General features: G+C 42.5%; 1 protein-coding gene across 2 annotated transcripts; it reads right to left on the bottom strand.

Annotated features, from left to right (window-relative positions):
* Positions 1-31: 31 nt before the first annotated feature.
* On the bottom strand, positions 32-21,635 carry LOC133485934 (alpha-tectorin-like). 2 transcript variants are annotated; one of them, XM_061791623.1, is made up of 19 exons: positions 21,507-21,635; positions 9,330-9,460; positions 8,806-8,841; positions 8,579-8,694; positions 8,237-8,458; positions 8,081-8,158; positions 7,863-7,965; positions 7,639-7,768; positions 7,004-7,247; positions 6,256-6,415; positions 6,082-6,175; positions 4,581-4,640; positions 4,292-4,500; positions 3,673-3,807; positions 3,416-3,603; positions 1,275-1,426; positions 931-1,176; positions 692-845; positions 32-606 (listed from the first exon to the last, which is right to left on the bottom strand). In XM_061791623.1, exons 3-19 carry the CDS (start codon positions 8,837-8,839, stop codon positions 514-516), a joined length of 2,418 nt encoding a protein of 805 aa, XP_061647607.1. In that variant the 5' UTR covers positions 8,840-8,841; positions 9,330-9,460; positions 21,507-21,635; the 3' UTR covers positions 32-513. The 2 variants fall into 2 exon arrangements, with proteins under 2 accessions (XP_061647607.1, XP_061646767.1); XM_061790783.1 differs by having other exon boundaries at positions 9,330-9,495; positions 21,507-21,626.

The raw sequence follows: 21,635 nt of genomic DNA, 5'->3' as shown, positions 1-21,635 counted from the left end.
TTTACATTTACAGAGCAGGACAGAAAACATATTGATACTGTATATACTTTATTGATATTGAATTTCTTTTGTCATATTTGGTGTTTGAAGTAACCCAAAAGTAATTGAAAGTAATCAAGTTACATTACTTCAATATTGTGGTAACTAGCAACTGTATCGGAATTATACACTCTGTATAAGTCAAAACATTTTCAAGAAATAATTGGAAGAACATTGTAGGTAAATACATTTTTAAAAGACACTGTAATAATTCTCCTAAATCATTGTCCCTAATCACCAGAACGGCACCAAGGTATTTTGTAATGCCCGAGATCAAGTGTCGTCTATTTTGGGCCATCAAACCCTGTGTAACTTGAAGGGCCACCTGAGAAAACAAAACTGGGTATTAGCGGCCAACTGTTGTTATACATTTTTGAAAAAGCCATTTTTTTCCTCATATAGGGCTCACATTCCCTTCACATTTGACCAATGTGAGAAAAAGTGACCAATGAGAGCATTTCTTTGAACAGGCACCTAAATTATCCACTCCAATGAGATTAAGCCCCCACCAAAGCCAGTTCTTTGCTTTAAGGCTCTACGTCTTCTGCTGTGAACCTTGCCGCAGGCCTGCTTGGACAAGACAAAAGAAAACACTGTGTATTGTTTCTCTCATGCCAGTGATCAGAATGTACAGCATGTCCTCGCAACTCACCGGGGCGCACTGCGGCTTCGCGCACAGGGTCACGTTGCAGTGCAGGTAGAAGTTTCTGCTGTTCAAAAACTGGAACATTCGGAACAAGAAGTAGTTGTCCTTCCCCAATCCATTGCCCTCTATATCCACCGTGCCATCTTGGAGGTTCGGACAGCTGCTCCGAAACAAGAAAAGATGTCTGACGAGGTGCTGTCTATTGTTAGCGAGGCTGCCTCAGTTTGTAACGAGTGGGTCCTCACCCATCTACGATGAGGTCGTATCTCAAAGTGTCATTGGGCGAAGAATCTTTTGTCACCCAGCAGGACTGGGTCACCATTTTGATTGCCTTCCCATCCAGCCCATCTGTGGTCAGCTGGATCCAAACCTGCTGATTAAGCTCCAATTCTATGCCCGGCTCCAGCAACTGTGTGCGTGCACTGTCCACGTACGCTTGCATGAGCAGAGTGTAGTTCTGGGCCTGCGATACCACTTGACGCGTGACAGAGCTGTGAAACACACACGCGCGCACACACACACACACACACGAGTAGTCAGGTGTGTGACCCTAACCAGTTTCCAAGCTGCAACATAATGCTCCACTCACCCGCTTTTGACCTGGAAGGACAAGGTTTTGAGATCCGGCTGCCTGTACACACACGTGAAGTCAAACTGGAAGTTGTTGCGCGTTATGATGGAATTGTTTAGAGGTTTGTCAATCCCAATTCTGTTCTTGAAAACCACAAAGCTTTCGTTCCCCTGTCAAGAGCAGAAAGGTTTGTTGTCTGTGTACATGACATGTACTCTTTGGCAAAAGGCTGTTGTTGTGCTCATTGTTCTCTCATCCCTTCTTCAGTCACTCACCTCCTCTACCATGTTTCTTCCGTTTATCCACCCTTGGTGCCTCCACTTGCTCTCCATCCCACCCCAAGGCAAACAGTCCCCCCACAGAGCCCGAGTTCTGTTGGAGGGTTCTTACTTAGAGAGAGCGTTTTCTAGCCTCTATTGCCTAGTGCTTGCTCATGTGGGTTCAGTTGTTTTTATTTAATGGATAAGGAATATCTTTCTTGACCTGGTCTAAATGTTGAGTTCCTTGAGATAATTTTTGTTGCGACTTGGCGCTATAGAAATAAAATTGACTTGACTCTTCGCAAACCTCTTTGAAGAAATTGTCACATAGAATTTGGGCTCCAGATATCTCAAGGAGAAACAAATAGTTCTTTCCGACACTTTGGAAAGATATACAGTGGGTAGGGAAAGTATTGAGACCCCCTTAAATTTTTCATATATTGCAGCCATTTGCTAAAATCATTTAAGTTCATTTTTGTCCTCATTAATGTACACACAGCAGCCCATATTGACAGGAAAAAAAATTCTTTGTTGAAATTTTTGCAGATTTATTAAAAAAGAAAAACTGAAACATCACACAGCCATAAATGTATTCAGACCCTTTGCTGTGACACTCATATATTTAACTCGGGTGCTGTCCATTTCTTCTGATCATCCTTAAGATGGTTCAACACCTTTATGGGAGTCCAGCTGTGTTTGATTCGACTGATTGGACGTGATCAGGAAAGCCGCACACCTGTCTATACAAGACCTTACACCTCACAATGCATGTCAGAGCAAATGAAAATCATGAGGTCAAAGGAACTGCCTGAAGAGCTCAGAGACAGAATTGTGGCAAGGCACAGAGCCTGCCAAGGTTACAAAAACAATTCTGCTGCACTTAAGGTTCTTAAGAGCACAGTGGCCTCCATAATCCTGAAATGGAAGACGTTTTGGACGATCAGAACCCTACCTAGAGCTGGCCGTCCGGCCAAATTGCGTAATCGGGGGAGAAGAGCCTTGGTGAGAGAGGTAAAGAAGAACCTGAGGTAAATGTTCTTTGCCATCATTCATGTCATTTGACTCATGTTCACTGTTCCATGGTTAATGTTCTGATCTTTTCATTTTAGTCACGAATCTTATATTTTAGACCAAGGTAATTGTTCTTTGTGTTCATTTGTACTTAGTTATTACAGTGTTTGATGACTGCACACTGTGTCTGATGGTAGCAAACTGCGGAATAAAGTGGAGTACCCTTCTGAAAACATCTTGCCTTTTCATTGAGCTGAGGGACAGCTAGAGTCTCAGTGGGTGCCTCCTTTGTGCATGTGGATTTCATTTCAAAGTTGCACAACTGCACCTGTGGTACCATTCAAATTCATCTATTGTTTTCCTTGAGCTGTGAGTTAGCTCTGGTTCTGTCCCGACTCAAACAACGATGGAGCCTACAAGTACACACAAAATCCAGGACCATCTCAAAATTGTCCTCTGTCCGGTGCAGCTAATCTTATATGCTTACTATAGTATAGGCAGAGTTGCAGACTGGCTGACTCTACTATCAGGTAAAACCAGGAGCAAAATGGTTTCTGACTATTTCCAGGTATGGAGAGTAGTATTTTATTTGGTGTACAACATGGACTTAGAGCTGGCTTCTACCGGTTTTAAAAGCACGGCTGACGCAGAGCTTCCCTTTGACTGGTCCTCTCTCAAACTCTGCAAAACAGGATTCTGCTACCTCATAGCTGTCAATAAAGTTCACTTTGTTCACCAAGCTTGTTGATACAAAGTCTTCCTACAGCATCTCAGCCTCATCATCTTTTACTGGGGAGGCGATAAGCCTGACACTGTCAATCCCACCCCTTTTTAGATGGAATAACTGTGTCACATTCATGTCTGCTCCACCGCGTGTTCCTGACCCACCTGGATTTCTGTCCCACATGTGTTGCTTGAGTTATAGCTGAAGGTCACCAAATGGGTCTCACTGTCCCTTTCACCTTTGCAGGTCTCATCTCTGAGGTGCAACATGGAGTGGTCAATATCGTTCTCCTCCAACAGGCAGCCAATCAGTGAGATGGATGCTGAGCCATCTTGGCATGTGGGGGGGTCACCTGAACAAACAAGCGAGCGTGTTTTTTCAAGGCATTTAACAGGGTTTAGCTAGCACTATTTGTTGTTACCTAAAGTGTCTTTCAACTTGTATTCGGCTGCAAATATGGCTCGGCAGAGGCAGCTTGTTTTTCTGAGCCCGGACTCTCCACAGAACTCGTTAGCGTTGCAAGTGTGGTTCTGACAGTACGCCTGATTGTCAGCAGCTGTGGACGGACGCACAAGTTTCCATAAAAATCCTTGAAAATCGTATTCAAGCCTTTTAAAGGCACTTTGAAACGCTTCAAAGCGTAATGTTTCCCCCCACACACACAGTGAACAGTTTGTTAGATCTCCAACCGCATCTTCAGCAACATAGCTCAAAGGAATTGCTCAGACTCTCTTTCCTGGTCACCTCACACATACTGCCACTTGTTGTTAGGCACAGCTCGTGGAGAGCAATCATTGGTGCCCAATTAATTAATTAGTTAGATAGATAGATCTAATATGACCTCATTGACCATTTCTCATCTTTATTTGAGTTCTATAATAACCAAATGTGTTAAATGTTAAATCCTACCGATAAAAGCACGAGCTACCAAATCGTTGAGCTAGCATCTAGTGGTAAAAGAAAAATCATTGTGGGTAGTTAAAGTGTATGACCCCAGTCAAGCCCCTAGGAAGGAGTGCGCGCCCAAGTGTGCGTGTCACCCTTTTGGCAGTTAACCGAAGACCTCCAGTCTCCCAAGTCGATGTCGTACTGCTGCTTGCAGACTTGGGCGTAGGCCTCGAAGAACTGGCACTGGAGGTTGTCCACCATGGGGTAGCCGCTCAGCGTGTTGTTGCACGACAGGATGTGCGGTTCCACTGGGACCTTCCTGTGGCAAGCGGCAAAAGCCTCCGACGTGAGCAGGGAGCAGCTGCACATGCACAGAAGGACGGCAAGGGTCGCCACGGTGTTGAAACCAGAACACGATACTCTCGGAGTGAGTGCTCTTACCGTTCTAGTCCCGCCATAATGTTGACTAATAGGTTACTTATTCGGGGCATCAAATCACATCTGGGGATGACAAAGAGGAAGTGGATCAGCACCAGCGAAAGCTTATTAACATCAGAATCAGAATCAGAATCAGAATCATCTTTATTTGCCAAGTATGTCCAAAACACACAAGGAATTTGTCTCCGGTAGTTGGAGCCATTTGGACATTTGGAGTCATCAAATCCTTATTGGCCTAGTATGCTGAAACACACGAGTAATTTGTCTCCGGTAGTCGGAGCCACTCTCAAACTACAGGAAAAAAAAAAAAAAAAAAATAATATATATATATATATATATATATATATCACAAAATGTACATTTAGAAGGGGGTGTCCAAGCTATGGCCTATACTAAAAATAACATTTGACAGAATGTAACTGTGTGGGGGGGAAAGTGGTGGAAATGGTACAGTGTGACAGGTGAGGGTGTTGAAAAGTGGTGTAGAGTAGTTGCAACACCCATGGGAGTCCCATCCCTGACAGCTACTACGATTACGATTGTATGATTTATGTAGAGCTTCTCGAGATATGCAGATGCAAAGAAACTGCTTGTAACTACTAAACAAGTAACATTTCTCTTCATACTGGTAAACATTCTGTTTTATTCCACTTCATGTCAAGGTCAGATTTGTGAATAAATCACGTTAATGATCCTCAAGTAAACATTGCTTTAGAAATTGTCAGCTTCCTACTTGTTTGGGTTTTGAATGTGGAGATCTGGTCATTATAGGGGAAGATCTTTTGGGGCAGCAGGAGCTCAACTGACTTGCCAGAGGGTTATGGTTCAAGTCCCGCTGCGGACAAATGTAAAAATGGCAACTAGTTCTTGGAGAGATCCTAGTATGTTTTCTGGCTACTGTTGAGGTGCCCTTGAACAAGGCACCCCCTGCCCTGAGGTGCAGCGCTGTTTGTGCACCCCTCTCACTCTGACATCTCTCTGTCCACGCCTTTATTTGTTTGGTTTTGTTGCGTGCAACAGAAAAAATATACAGAAAAGTGTGAATTTAATTGACTCTTGAGGGATTCTAATGAATATAACAATTTAAAATGAAACGTTTAAAATCTTTTGTAATGCGATTTAGGGCCGTCGCAAAATCCTAAAAAAAAATCAAAATCAAAAACGATTTGGAAATTGCCTTATCACGTTTAACAGAATGCATTGTCGTAGCCGTTTTTCCAAAATAACTAATACATAAACAATATTTAATTGCATAATGGATTGGTTTAATGAATTCAAGTCAAACAATTTCAACGTGGCCCTTGCATCCTTGCATTTTTCTGTATGCAGCCCTCAAGAGTGATGGGGCGTCAATGATGAATACTGTAATAATATTACCAAAGAGATGTGCAAATTGGAAGAGTGAAATAATGAGTCAACTTTTTAAGAAGTTAATGGCAAGGGTAAAGAAGCTATTGGACTGTCTTTTGGTTTTGGTGTGCAACACCTGGAGAGAGGCGCCTACCCTGGCTTGCTTTGGCTAGCCGCGGTGACAGTTGGTAAATAGGCGGGATCGTTGGCGTTCCCACATAAGCCCTGCAGAGGTGCCCCGTCAGGCACTGAGAGGAAGAAGCACTATGCAATCAGACAATTGCATATTGGATGTACGCACACAGGACACTTGTTGTACACAACACACCTGTGATGTACGCGGAGGAGCCATCAAAGAAGATGGAAACATTGACGGCAGAGATGGCTGTGTTCAAAATCTCCAAAGTAACACCAGCCTCGTTGCCGGAGAGCAGCACTCCGTGGACCTCAGTGGCCTGAGTGCCAACCGTTTGTATTTGGCCATTTACCTGCGCGACAACAAAAAAAAGCAGTCTGCACTCATGGGCATAGGCAACGAATTAAATATTAAAAATGAGTTAGTGTGCTCCGGTACAGCGTCAATAGCATTTTGTTTTTGCTGTCGGCAGTTTAGCGCTCCAAAGGAGGTCTCGGGATGTCTTTCTCACTGTGGATTATCAGAACTGTGGAGAGAGGCTGGGGATTTCGTGAACGTAGTATCTCACCTGTTAGATACTGTTAAAGGAACATGAGATACAGTACGTGTCAGCACTGGCCAGGAGATCGCCACTCTCGTCAACTCAGAGAAATGATCAGAGAACACGTATTGTATTATAGTTCGTCACTCATTGATGATGTTGGATTTCTGGTGAAAATTAAGTTGCCATCACGAGGATAGAGTGGGCTTTTCCTGTCGTTACTGCAACATACCGTTAAAAGGACCCTGACCTGGCGGATGCAAAATGAACTCATAAATACATATCAAACATTTCTTGAGCAGCAGTACGTGACCCCCACGTCGACGCCAACTCGCTCCGCTTCTACTTGAACCTGACGGAGACAGGTCATTAACCATACTTTAGTGTCCGTATTCTTACCCGAACTCTTCCGCTTGTTTCAAGAGAGATAATGTTGGATGATGGCAGCACCAGATCCAGGCGGTCCAAGAAGGTCATGATCAGACTGCGGCGATCCTCAAAAGCCGCCAACAGTACAAAGCTGCTACTATCGACTGGCTCAAGCAAGCTGTACAAGCAGCGGTCCGTAACGGTAGACACTTGGCCAAAGAACTGGATTACTTGGCCTCCGGTTACAGTGCACGCGCGATGCGATGGCTTGCACCTAGATGAGATGGAACTGTCTCAGCCAACAAGGTCACAAAGTCACATTCTTTACTATATAAAGCAAGTGAATTTTATTTGTATACCCCCAATTCACAGCACAAGTTATCTCAAGACACTTTACACATTTAGCAGGAAGAAGAACCACACTCCTCATACTTTCAAGAAAACCCAGCTGAACCCCACATGAGCAGGCACTTGATGACTGGGGCAAGAAAAAACTCCCTCTAAAGAAGAAACCTCCAATAGAACCCAGGCTCTGTGGAGTGACCAGTTGCGTTGAGATGGAGAGACACAGTAGTGAAGATAGAAAACAGGATAGAGGGGCCTCAGTGACGAGAGAACAATGGGCACAACAACAACCATATCAACTAGACAGCAACATTATTTACGTGTTATTACTGGTGCAAGTCTCCGTGGATGCACAAGTTTCTTCGGAAATGAGTTGACCCTGAGCGCTGCATGAAAAGTTGGTGCAATTTTCTGAGATGATCGTATTGGAAGCCGGAAAGATGACCTGTCCTGCAGATTCGACGAGATGAGTCAGTGTTATACGTCATTCATGTTACCATGCTATCCATATTGTTTGATGGGCCCCAAGAAGTTAATTACGTACCCCCAAACCTGCAGCCACTGAGGTCCAAGTACTTTGTTTCTTCCCCAGAAGCCTTGGTGAAGTTGACTTTAAAATCGGTCATATTTTCAAGTGACTGTACAAGCTGCATGAAGGGCAGTTGCAACATGTTAAATCTTCCCAAAAACACATTGACTCAAAAAAAACCAAAAAAACATCACCCCAGCTATTGAGCAACCAAATATATCCCGCATACTTACAACATATGGTTTCTGATACGACGCCAGATACACACTCAAAACCGTTTGGGATCCAAATTGCATAAAAGTAACGGTCATCTGAGCACACAGAAAGACAAGCAACATAAAGTAATTGGTAGTAGTTAATTGTTACACATCTCAGCTGAAATGACTCACATTCAGGTTGCCTTTAGTGGACAAGTTGCTTATCAAGTAACAGGTCAGGGCTTCGTTGAGCTGTGGCAGCTCTGCCTTGACTAATGCTTCAAGTTCACTGGTGGCAGTCACGATTTCTGACTCCACAGTGTCCTCGTTTGCACCAGAGATTTTAATGCAGTCAGGCGACATGGGATTAGCCCCTGTAAAGCAGAATTTAGTGGCATCTTGGCTCTGGCTAATCTGTAAGGATAGAAAACATCATCAGCATAATGCAGAATATTTTATGGTAGAATTACGGTTATTATTTTTTTCCCCTGAATGTTATGTGGAGAAAAATGTCTACTAAAAATTTCTACTCACTGATAAATTTGTTTGCAGTTTCCCAAAAATGCTAAGAGGACATTTTATCAGACTGACGATACTCTCATTTGTTAGTGGATCTGTCCTGACTGGGTCAAATAGGCCGCGGACAACTGCTGCACGAAGAGGAGAAAAACTTCTCAATGCGTATCCAGGTTGGACTTGTTGGTCAGTGATAATGTGATGAAAACGGGAGGAACAGAAAGAAGTTGTGGAAGTTCGCTCACCTGCCAGCAGCAAAAGCAACACGTTGGCCTTCATCACTGAAACAACATTAATGGCATAATGTCATCAGACATGAAGTTCACCATTCATCACTGTACAGCGAAACAACCAATGTTTTATAATGTATTTATTATGTACTGTGTAAGTCCACTTACACATTACAAAACATTCAATGTAGAACATACGTATATTATTAACATTTAAAAAATTCAGATGTGACTGTAATTCATAAGCTTTTTTATCAGAAGAGAATATCAGTTTGCCCTTTTTCAGTAATTGTGATACTGCAATTTTATGGCAGCTGGTTTTCTTTTAAAATCACAATATTGTGATATTATTGATATTACGGCAATAGTAAATTGTAAGTTACTCAGAAATGCCCACCGCTAATTAACATCTGCAAGATGCTGAAAGATGCCTCTCTTCCAAGCACGTTTGGGGAACACTCCTACATTCAAAACATCTTCTTGTAGAAATGATTTTAACATTTTGTATTGCTTTCGCTCACTCTGAGTGCTGGACTTACCGGGTGCAGGCGGATGGAGAGCAGCGAGCAGAGGATGCGCTCGGGAAACACAAGTCTCTTCAGCTCAGTGTCTCCCGACATCTGCTTATATGCACCCATCCTAGATGCACGTGCCCCCCTTCTGCAGACAACTAGACACATTCTTAGAATATTTCAACCTCCCAAACTGGCTAAGCAAAAAAAAAAAAAGCATAATTGACATGAGAATGAGAGATGTGCTATTTACAATGTGCTTCATAGAATATTCAGCAGCTACTTTTCAACTGCATTTTTAGACATACACAATGACGTCCGCTTGTGGAAACACAGACATAGACAGACCCCCCTCCAACCCCCAACCCCACCCAAAAACAGTGAGGCCAATTCCTTTAATTTTACTGTACACTAAACTACTACTGTATACTCTTGGGATTGAGGCAAGAGATCAACATTGCATCTTTTATTTTCTAACATTTACATCTGTATATGACAACTTAGAAGGTAGCGCCTTTTGTTTGAATGTATCAATTTCTCTGGTACCAAAAAAGGTTTAGAACAGATAGAATAGACAAAAGTGAATAAGAGTTAATATTTAGTTGCAGCCTCTTTCAGTTATCTGGTTTGTGAGATTACGCCCTCCACTCTCCACTTTAGCGTCTTAAATGCATGCGCTATAGGGTTTAAGTCTGATGAAGGTATCTAAAACCTTCCATGTCTTTCCCTCTATGAACTCCTTTGTTGTTCTGGCAGTTTTTTGGTCATTATTTTGCTGCATGATCAATAATCTCCAATAAATACAGTTTCATCTTCCTCTTATCTGATACATCTTGTATATTATGTTTCAGAAATAAATACCTGGAAATAAAAGCTTGCGTCTCATATACATTTTCTTTGGTGTCAAACCCAAATATGGTCAGTCCACAGCTAAAATAATTAGGTCCACTGTACCAACACTTTTGAAGGTGAATATGAACTGAGCGTTATAAAATAATTACAATAATGAACCCAGAAGGGATGGAGCACTTTTAAACAAGTTTGTGACCACCAAACAGAAACAACAGGTTTTAATTATAGTTTCCGTACCGTACTGCGTTTTCAACACTTATTGTCAAAGTCCCAAAAATGTTACCAATGTTACCCGAGGCTGTATTTGTGAAAAATTATCAGTCTTCCCCAAAAGTTGACCATCCAGTTTGAGGTACTGAACCAATCACATTTGACTGCAGATATGCTGTAAAGGTACTTTTTCTTGGGCGTACTCTTCTGAAGCTTATGGTCCGTTGTTATTGTGAAAGCGATGATAAAATTATGAAGACAAAAATACCATCCATCTATTTTTTCAAGCCTCTTTTTAATGAACGTTACGGTTACTCGCAATTCCTGTTTCTTTTGAAACATGGACCTGCCCATCGAAATATGTGAATAACCAAACCAGATGAAAAGGCCTTCCAAGCTCCTCCCACTTAATATGTGTACATTTCTTACTTTTGAGAAAGCAGGTTGTACGTGTAGGTGTAATGGTACATTTGTCTGAGTTCCGTTCCCATGCAGTGACGTTGTGAATGGTTGTCTGTCTCTATATACGCCCTGTGACTGACCGGCGACCAGTCCAAGGTGTCGCCTGGCTTTTGCTCGATCTAAACTGGGATAGGCTCCAGCTCCCCGCAATACATGTTTCATCTTTTTGGGCATAAGAAAGAGTATTTCTGGTCCAAAAGGAAGGCAGGAAAGAAAGAATTCATACACCTTATGAGAATCTATTGAGTGCACACCTGGTGAAAATCATACAAGCTGAGATGTATAATGATGGGGTTTCCTTCGCCTCAGTTTGCTGAATGTCTTGAGGCAGTCAACACCATCAGTTGGCACACAACTGGGTCATTGAGGTGCCTGCTTTTATTTTGACCACCAGCTTCCTTTTGTAGTCACTCCCACCTTTAGTTTTATTTGGGTTAGGGTCCATGTTTTTTGTTCATTTGTCATTTTGATAGAATTAGGTGATGTTGGTGTGAATTGTATTCTGCGGAGACCCAACTTCTTTTCAGTAAACATTCGTACTCCATTTGTTTAGAGATTGAATGCTGTTTTTTTTTTTTTTTTTTTTTTTGGGTCAGGTTTCCATCAAGCAATTCAGTGTAGGGATTTCTTCTAGGGGGTAGGGCTAGATGATTATGGCAAAATTAATTATCACAAATATTTTGAAGGACATTGAAATAATGATTAAAAAACACAATCATTAATTTATTCCCAAATGAGTATTTATGGTACAAACTAAATATAACTTAAAAGAACAACCAGAAATGAATCATTTACAACTTACAAGTAAATAAAATACCAGTAATAACTTTTAAAAAGACTAGTAAAATGGCCAAAAACATAACTTCTCAAAAAACTTTTTTTTTAAAACAAAAAAGGATTGGTAGTTCTGTACTCCCTGATTTTTCCCTCCTACAGACAGGTTTTTGGCAAGTCTGTTCATTTGCCAGCTTGACATTTGAGGCATTGTCTGCGGTTATACCACACAAGGTTCACCGCTTTCAAATCCCATGCAGCCATAGCTTGCTTCAAACCATCAGCAATGTTTATCCCTATGTGGTCATCAGGGAAAAATGTGGTTTCAAGACATTTGGGTGAGATCTGCATCAATGTAATGCAAAGTAAGGGATATCTGTGGCTCCATTGTGTGTGGCAAAAACGCTGATAAACTCCTCTGTTGATCTGGCTTTGTTTTAGGTCGTTATCTTGCTGCACCATGATGCACTTGATGATCTTTAATTTTTTTGATACAGCTTGTACATTGTCTATCCAATTGAGATATAAACTCCTGGAAATAAAAGCTCTCATCTCATATACACCTTTTGGTGTCAACCCCACGGCGCAAAAATAAAGGAGTTGTACTCCCAATATTTTTGAAGGTGAATGTGAACTGAACGTTCACATAATAAAAAAAAAAATAGAATAATAAACCCAGAGGAGATTGAGCAGTTTTAAACAGGTTTGTGACAGCCAAAACATAAACAATGTTTTAATGATAGTGGTCAAATTTTCAACACTCATTGAAAAATGGTGACAATGTTACCTGAGGCTGCATTTCTGAAAAATGAGCAGGGAGTATTCATCTCTCCCAAAAAGTTGATTGCCCAGTTTGAGGTGCTGAACCGACCACATTTAACTGCAGTGTACTGTAAATGTGTTTTTTCTTAGGTGTCCCCTTCTGAAGCAAAATTATGCACTGGCTAATTTGAAGTTTCCAAAGTATATTGATAGATTCACTGAACAGGCCCGTATGAGGTCGACAAAGTATACTGAAAGAATCAGCATGATATCAAGATACAGTGCTGGAGTTTCAGTAGGAATTCAAAAAATTTGAATACTGTGCAGAAATCACCATTTACTTCTCAGTTTTTGTAGAAACAAAAGAAAGAAATTAGGGTCACATTAAATCAATCAAAATATGGTACTTTCAAAACGATATGGTAATCTTCAATACTTGGGTGGGAATCCCTTTGCTTTAATCACTGCCTCGATGCGTCGTGGCTTTGAGGCAATCAGCCTGTGGCATTGCCTGGGAGTTATGGAAGCCCAGATTTCCTTGATCCTTGCTGTCGGTTCTTTGGTTTTGGGTCTGGTGCCCCTCATTTTCCTCTTGATAATACCCCATAAATTCTCAATGGGGTTTAAATCTGGCGAGTTGGCTGTGGCCAGTCACTGTGATGGCATGGGCATCAAACCAAGTTTTGGTGCTTCTGGCAGTATGGGCAGGGGCCAGGTCCTGCTGGAAGATGAAATCCGCAGCTCCACACAGATCCTCATCAGAAGGAATCATGAAGTCCTCTGAAACATTCTGGTAGACTCTTGCGGTGACCTTGGATTTAAGAAAGCAGAGTTTACCAACACCTGCACTGGAAATTGCACCCCAAACCATGACTGACTGTGAATATTTCACACTGGACCTCAAGCAGCTTGGGTTCCGTTCTCCACCAGTCTTCCTCCAAACCCTTGGACCTTGATTCCCAAATGAAAGGCACACTTTACTTTCATCGGAAAAGAGGACCTTGGACCACTGACCAACAGTCCAGTCCTTCTTCTCCTTGGCCCAGTTGAGACGCTTCCTACGTTGGCACAGGCTCAGAAGTGGCTTGACCCGAGGAACCCGACAGTTGTAGCCCATCTCTGCTAAATTCTTCAAACTTCTCTGCTTGATAATCCGCTGAAGTCCACGGTCATCTCTTTTGCAGGTGCATCTTTTGCTGCCACATTTTGTCCTTCCACTAAACTTTCCATTGATATGCTTGGACACAGCACTCTGTGAACAGCCAGCCTCCTTAGCTACGAACTTTTGTGGCTTACCCATCCTATGGAAGGTATCAATGATGGTCTTCTGGCCAGTTGTCAAGTCCGCCCATGTGGAACCCAACTGGGACAATTCAACCAAACTAAAGCAATTTAATGACACCTGGGGAAACCTGTGCAGGTGTTTTGAGTTTAGTAGATGATTAGTGTGTGACACTCAGTTTAAAACATTTATGGCCTGCAAAATTTGGGATGATTTCACATTATTCTAATTGTTTGAATTCCTGATTTTGCTAGTTTTATGGGCTGGAAGCCCAAATTATGTAAAAATAAACAAATAAATACTTGAAATTCATTAAATTGTTGGCCCTGAATTTATAATCTATGAAAGTTTAACTTTTTGAATGGAATTATGGAAATAAATAAACTTTTCCGTGATATTATAATTTTTTTTGGAAAGGGTCTGTATATATTGTATAAGTTGCTTTTCAAATAACAGGTCAGGGCTATAGCAAGTTTTTTGTTTTTGGTGAGGTTTCCAATTAGTGATACAGGAAGGATGTGACCTAGAGGTGAAAGAGAAATTCTGGAAGGAGCTAGACGAAGTAGTTCTGAGCATCCCAGAGAGAGAGTCGTGATTGATGCAGATTGTAATGGACATGTTGGTGAAGGAAATAGGGGTGATGAAGAAGTGATGGGTAAGTACGGCATCCAGGAAAGGAACTTGGAGGGACAGATGGTGGTAGACTTTGCAAAAAGGATGCAAATGGCTGGAGCGAACACTTTTTTCCAGAAGATGTCGTGAGGGAAGACATGAGGGCAGTTGGTGTTCGAGAGGAGGATGCAGGAGATAGGCTTACATGGAAAAGGATGACACGCTGTGGCGACCCCCAAAGGGACAAGCTGAAAGGAAAAGAAGAAGACACACAAACAAGGTTGGCCTGCTTCAAATCCCATGCAGCCATAGCTTGCTCCAAATCATCAGCAATGTTTATTACTGTGTGGTCATCAGGGAAAAATGTGCTTTCAAGACATTTTGGTGAGATATGCATCAATGTAATGCAAGGTGAGGGATATCTGCGGCTCAATTGTGTGACTTGACAACAAATCCATCGTGGTGGCAAAAACTTGGGCATGGAGACATCTTTAGCAACTTCCATCCATCCCTTCATTTTATTCCACTTATCCAGGTCATGTCACTGGGGCAGCAGCTTAAGCGGAGAAGCCCAGACTTTCCTCTCCCCAGCCACTTCGTCCAGCTCTTCCGGGCTCTCTCGAGGCATTCCCAGGACAGCCGGGAGACATAGTCTCTCCAGCGTGTCCCGGGTCGTCCCTTGGGCCTCCTCCTGGTGGGGCATACCCGGAACACCTCACCAGGGTGGCGTCCAGGAAGCATCCTAATTAGATGCCCGAGCTACATCATCTGGCTCCTCTCAAGGCGGAGAAGCTCGACTCTGAGCCCCTCCTGGATAGCCGAACTTCTCACCCTATCTCTAAGGGAGAGCCCGGACACCCTGCGGAGGAAACTCATTTTGGTCATTTTGGTCTTTGGGTCACGAGCTGCGGGTCGTGACCCAAAGACCAAAATAGGTGAGGGTTGGAATCGACCAGTAAATCGAGAGTTTTGCCTTTCGGCCAGCTCCTTCACCACAACAGATAGACAGAGTTCCCATTAATCCCATCCGCCTGTGGATCTCCGGCTCCATTCTTTCCCCACTCGTGAACAAGACTCTGAGATACTTGAATTCCTCCACTTGGGTCAGGATCTCCTCCCTGATCCGGAGACGGGAACTCCACCCTTTTCTGACTGAGGACCATGGACTCAAATTTGGAGGTGCTGACGCTCATCCCAACTGCTTCACACTTCACACAAACCGCTCCAGTGAGAGTTGAAGGCTGCAGCTTAATGAAGCCAACAGAACCACATCATCTGCAAAATGCAGAGACGTAATGCTGAGGTCACCAAACCGGACACCCTCAATGCCTCGGCTGTGCCTAGAAATTCTGTCTATAAAGGTTATGAACACAATCGGTGACAAAGGGCAGCCTTGGCAGAGTCCAACCCTCACTGAAAACGGATCCGACTTACTGGCGGAAATCCCAACCAAACACTGACACTGGTCGTCCAGGGTCCAAACAACCCTTATTAAGGGGTCTGATACCCCATACTCCCAGAGCACCACTCGCAGGACCCCCTGGCGGAAAGTTTCTGGCGGAAAGTCCTGGCGCTTGCGAAACTTGATGAACTTGCATTGTTGGGATATTTTGCTCCTTTATGCTTGGTCATAGACCACGTCATGACTGAACTTCAAATGATTGAATAATTTGGCTGTGTTGTGTTGCGGTGTAGACATGACATGAAAATTTCATTTTGCTCAACATCCGACAACCTGAAGCCAAAATGTCTCCAGACGACTGAAGTTGTCCCACCTGTCTTCTCAACCAAAGGCTGCCTTTCTACATATTGTCTACCTTACAAATGCTTTCTGCGGCTGCACCCAACACAGATGCATTCACTGTGCTTTTACAGTGCAAGTACTTGCATGCTCACCGCACCATGCAGCACAATTGTTTTTATTTTATTATGTTTTTGTGATTATGAGATGCCAAAATCGAAATCACGATCAAATTTTGATCAATAGTCCAGCCCTTCTAGGGGGACACGTAACACTACAGACAGCACATGTTGGAAGGTTTGAAGACGATGTTAGATAAGCCAGATTTGAGATGGCATTGGGAGGGACACTGTACAAATTGGTAGAAGGATGCTGGAAATGGAGCTGCCAGGTAAGAGGCAAGGGGGAGATTTATGAATGTGGTGAGGGAAGACTTGCAGATGGAAGGAGTTACAGCAGAAGACGCAGAGGACAGGGACATATTGAAACATGATTTGCTGTGGCCATCCCTGCATAGGGTTAAGGACAAAGAGAAATAAGAAGTTTGGAGAGGAGACTAAAGTGAAAAAGTGGTAATATTTAGCTGCAGCTTCTTTCAGTTATTTGTTTTAGAAGGTTATACTCTCCGCAATAGCAAATTAAATGCATGCTGTATAGGGTTTAAATCGGCCGATGGACCACTGTAAAATCATCCATTTGTTTCCCCTGATAAACTGCTCTGTTGATCTGGCTTTGTTTTAGGTCGTGATCTTGCTGCACGGTGATGAACTTGATGATCTTTCATTTTTCTGATATAGCTTGTACATTATCTATGCAATCCAGATATAAACTCCAGGAAATAAAAGCTTTCGTCTGATATACATCTTGTGGTGTCAACCCCAAATATGCCCAGTCAACAGCAAAAATAAAGTTGTACTCACTTTCAATATTTTTGAAGTCGAATGTGAACTGAACGTAAAAAAAAAGGAAAAGAAAAAAGAATCATAAGCCCACAGGGGATTGAGCACTTTTAAACAGGTTTGTAACCACCAAAACATAAACAAAAGGTTTTAATTATAGTGGTCAAACTGCATTTTTAACACTCATTGCAAAAATGATGACAATGTTACCTGAGGCTGCATTTCTGAAAAATTAGCAGGGAGTGAATGTGAACTGAACGTTCACATAATAAAAAACATAATAAACCCAGAGGAGATTGAGCAGCTTTAAACAGGTTTGTGACAGCCAAAACATAAACAATGTTTTAATTATTGTGGTCAAATTTTCAACACTCATTGAAAAATGATGACAATGTTACCTGAGGCTGCATTTCTGAAAAATGAGCAGGGAGTATTCATCTCTCCCAAAAAGTTGATTGCCCAGTTTGAGGTGCTGAACCGACCACATTTAACTGCAGTATACTGTAAAGATGTTTTTTTCTTAGGTGTAACCTTCTAAAGTAAAATTAGGCATACACTAATTTGAAGTTTCCAAAGAATATTGATAGATTCAATGAACAGGCCAATATGAGGTTGACAAAGTATACTGAAAGAATCAGCATGATATCAAGATACAGTACTGGACTTTCCCATTGCGGTCCAAGAAACAAAAGCCCCAAATTCACAGACTACAAAGTCTTTATACCAGTTGCTGTGCCCCGCTGCAAGAGAGAAGAGAGGGGGCAAAACCTATCCATGAGCAATGTATCCAAACTAATCAGGAGAAGCTTCATATCCAACAAGACAATGACCCAAAACACACTGCCAACACAACAAAGGACTTCATCAGGGAGAAAAAGTAGAAGGTCTGAGACTGGCCAAGTCAATCACCGGACCTTAACCAAATAGAGCATGCATTTTACCTCCTGAAGAGGAGACTAAAGAGAGAAACCCTCAGAAACAAACGAGAACTGAAAGAGGCTGCAGTAAAGGCCTGGAAAAGCATTTCAAATGGAGAATACAACAGTATGGTAGTCAATGGGTCGCAGGTTTGATGCAGTTATTGCAAGTAAGGATTGTGCCACCAAATATTAAATCTTATTCACTTTAAGTTAATTTAATAATGTCTGTTCCAATACGTTTGCTCACTTGAAAATTGGGTGGCTTCAAGGAAAAGGTGCTCTGTCTGAAACCCAAATGTCTTCAATATACAACAAAAACAAAGGAATTGACGTTACCATTCCAATACTTTTGGAGGGGACTATATATATATACATATATATATACACACACACACACACACACATAAATATATATACAGTGGGTACGGAAAGTATTCAGACCCCCTAAGACTTTTCACTCTTTGTTATATTGCAGCCATTTGCTAAAATCATTTAAGTTAATTTTTTCCTCATTAATGTACACACAGCACCCCATATTGACAGAAATTGTTAAAATCTTTGCAGATTTATTAAAAAAGAAAAACTGAAACAGTATTCAGACCCTTTGCTCTGACACTCATATAGTTAACTCGGGTGCTGTCCATGTGCAGGAGCAGCGACTCTACTCTGAGATCCTCCCGGATGACCGAGCTTCTCACCCTATCTCTAAGGGGAAGCCATCAAATTAGATATAATTGGACTCGGGGAAATACGTCGGAAAGTTGAAGCTATGTTGACTCTCGATAATGGCCATCTATTTTATTACAGAGGATCAGAAAGCGGACGCAATTGTGGAGTTGGTTTCATTGTTAATAAAAGGATCGCCAATTACGTTACCAGCGTCAAAAGTGTTTCCGATAGAGTCGCCATATGTACCGACCGTGCCGAACCATCAGCCACACCGACGATGAGGTGGAATCATTTTACGAAGATTTATCCCGTCTTTATAGTCAATCGAAGCACAAATTTTGAACAGTCATGGGTGACTTTAACGCCAGGATTGGCCTTAACTCTGGTGCGAAATCAATTGGATCCTACGGAATGGGATCAAGAGACAAAAGAGGAGAACGCTTAATAGAATTTGCTGAACCATAAGGCTTATACTTTATCAATTCGTTCTTTAACAAGAAATGGAACAGAAAGTGGACATCGATAAGCCCCAAACGTAACACTAGCATCATAGACTACTTCCTGTGCAACGACAAAGTGGTATTTACGGATTGCACCACCCTAAACAAATTTGACATTGGAAGTGACCACAGATTGGTTCGGGTCAAAGTGCAAATCAACTGCCAACTTGAACGAAAGAAACTTCTAAAGAGCAAGCTTACCAAATTAACCTACGGAACCGTTCATACCAGTTTGGTAAACAGTTCTGAATTTAACAGTCGAAAAAAAATTCACCCGGGGCACAATTTTTATTTGATTAGTGATTGGTTTCTGCTTAATAGGTTTCCCTTAGTTGAGTTGAGTTTACCTTCGTACCTTTTTGTTACATCCGTTGCTTCTTCCGTATATAGCTTTTGTTGAGGGTATTGCGTTAACTGGTGAGAAAGTATCAAAAAACATGTCCAAAAAACAATCAAACCATGGGCACACCTCAACGTTTCGCCCTAGCAGGCTTCATCAAGAGGTGAGGAATTAGTATGGGAGGAGATTATTAGTCAAGATTATTTGTACAGCCCTTAAACACAAAACCATCTCAAAGGCCTTCACAGGCCCACAGTTGATAACATCGCCTGATTTAAAACCCCCAATTGGGCAAGGAAAAACTTAAAACCCCATTTAGGGAGAAAATAAAAAGCCTCGAGAAGGGACCACAGATGGAGGGAGTCCCATTTCAGGATGACCAGGCTGCAATGCATGGTTAGGCTTAGAGTTAGGCTGAGAGGGTAGTTTCAGTCGGAGGTTAAGATGAATAAGGTTCGGGTTAGTGTTGGGGTAATGTTCGGGTAAGGGTAAAATTTGGGTTTAGGGTTAGGCATTAGATTTAGGATTAGTTATTTTAAATTTAGACCAGTGGTTAAAGGTGCACCGGCCAACTGGAGATTAAAGGGTCTATATCGGCCAAAATATTGCTTGCGCCCTGACATCAGCAACGGCTCGCAGAGATCAGCTTGGCCGGAAGTCACCACGACGTTGCTGTCTAGGACAGGGGTCACCGACCTATTTGAAACTGAGGACATTGATTAATACGAAGGGCTTCCAGTTTGATACATATTTATGAAATAGGAAATTTGCTCAAATTGTCTTTAACCGTGTTATTATAATAATTAATTAGATTCATCTATGTCGGCGGCACAGTGCATGACTGGTTAGCACTTCTGCCTCACAGATCTGAGAACCGAGGTTCAAATCCAGGCCGCGCCTGTGTGGAGTTTGCATGTTGTCCCCTTGCCTGGGTGGGTTTTCTCCGGGTACTCCGGTTTCCTCCCACATCCCAAAATCATGCATTGTAGGTTAATTGAAGACTCTAAATTGCCCGTAGGTGTGAATGTGAGTGCGAATGGTTGTTTGTCAATATGGGCCCTGTGATTGGCTGACAACCAGTTCAGGCTGTACCCTGCCTCCTGCCTGCAGTTTGCTGTGATAGGCTCCAGCACGCCCGCGACCTGAGAGAGGATAAGTGGTACAGGAAATGGATGGATGGATTAATCTATGTCAAGACATGTATTATGTTGACTTCACACATTAATTATCAATAATTATTTATCAAGATAGGAAACAGATGTATATCATTGTGCTGGTATTTATTTCTATTAATGTCTGACAGTGTTTACATTTTCAAATGATCACTTCTAAAACATTCCTAGGAAATCACAATGTCCCCTTACTGGTGAGTAATCTTTTAGAACAGGCCCGTGGGCTCCACCTTGGTGACCGCTGGTCTATGACATAAACACACTTTTTGGTGTCCAGGCCGCCATGGTAATCCATCCACTTTCTTTACCTCTTATCCTCACCAGGGTCCCGTGAGGGCTGCTGGAGCCTATCCCAATTATCTTCGGGCAGGAGGCGGGGTACACCCTGACCCGGTCGCCAGCCAATCGCAAGGCACGTAGAAACAAACAACCAGTTGCACTCACATTCACACTTACGGGCAATTTTAGAGTCTTCAATCAACCTACCAAGTATGTTTTGGGGATGCGGGAGGAAACCGGAGCGCCCGGAGAAAACCCACCCAGGCACGGGGAGAACATGCAAACTCCACACAGGCGGGGCAAGGATATGAACCCCACAGCTGTGAGGCAGATGTGCTAACCAGTCGCCCACCGTGCCGGTCGCCATGGTAATACTAATTCTAATGTTTATTGCACAACAAATATAGGTGCTGAAAAAAATGACCCTTCATTTTGGGTTTAGTGCAAGAGAGTGGTGTTATCTTTGCCCTGGCCAGAAGATCCTGAACAGGTCCTTGTTCTTCCTGAATGCCACGTTTATTCTGTGACCCTGCATGCATCCTCTCGTTGCCGTTTATGGATCAGACCAATTTTCTCGTTTTAAGAAAATGTTGAGCTGCTTTCTGAGGAAAGAGCAAGAGTACCCTCTAGTGGTATGATTATTTAATGTGTCCAGAAATATTTTAAACTCCGCCACTGAATAAGTCCACACACATAAACACAGATATTCTCTAGAACAGTGGTACTCAACTGTTGTCACCTTGGGGCCCGCAGTTTCCTATTGTTGCAAAGTCGCGAACCACTTTCTTAGAAGTTAAAACATATATATTCCTCGGTACACCAGTTCACTGAACGACTCACTCAGTTCACTTAAGTCCCG

The sequence above is a fragment of the Phyllopteryx taeniolatus genome, chromosome 1 (genome assembly GCF_024500385.1).
Source record: "Phyllopteryx taeniolatus isolate TA_2022b chromosome 1, UOR_Ptae_1.2, whole genome shotgun sequence".
NCBI lineage: Eukaryota > Metazoa > Chordata > Actinopteri > Syngnathiformes > Syngnathidae > Phyllopteryx > Phyllopteryx taeniolatus.
The sequence above is the reverse complement of the archived record's forward strand: the minus strand, read 5'-3'. Positions and strand labels throughout refer to the sequence as shown.

Coding starts and splice junctions, on each gene's coding strand:
- LOC133485934 (XM_061791623.1), bottom strand. CDS start 8,839: ATGAAGGCCAACGTGTTGCTTTTGCTGCTGGCAG. Junction 7,966..8,080: donor CGTATCAGAAACCATATGTT/GTAAGTATGCGG, acceptor CCCTTCATGCAG/CTTGTACAGTCACTTGAAAA. Junction 7,248..7,638: donor ACTTGCACCAGTAATAACAC/GTAAATAATGTT, acceptor CATCTCATCTAG/GTGCAAGCCATCGCATCGCG.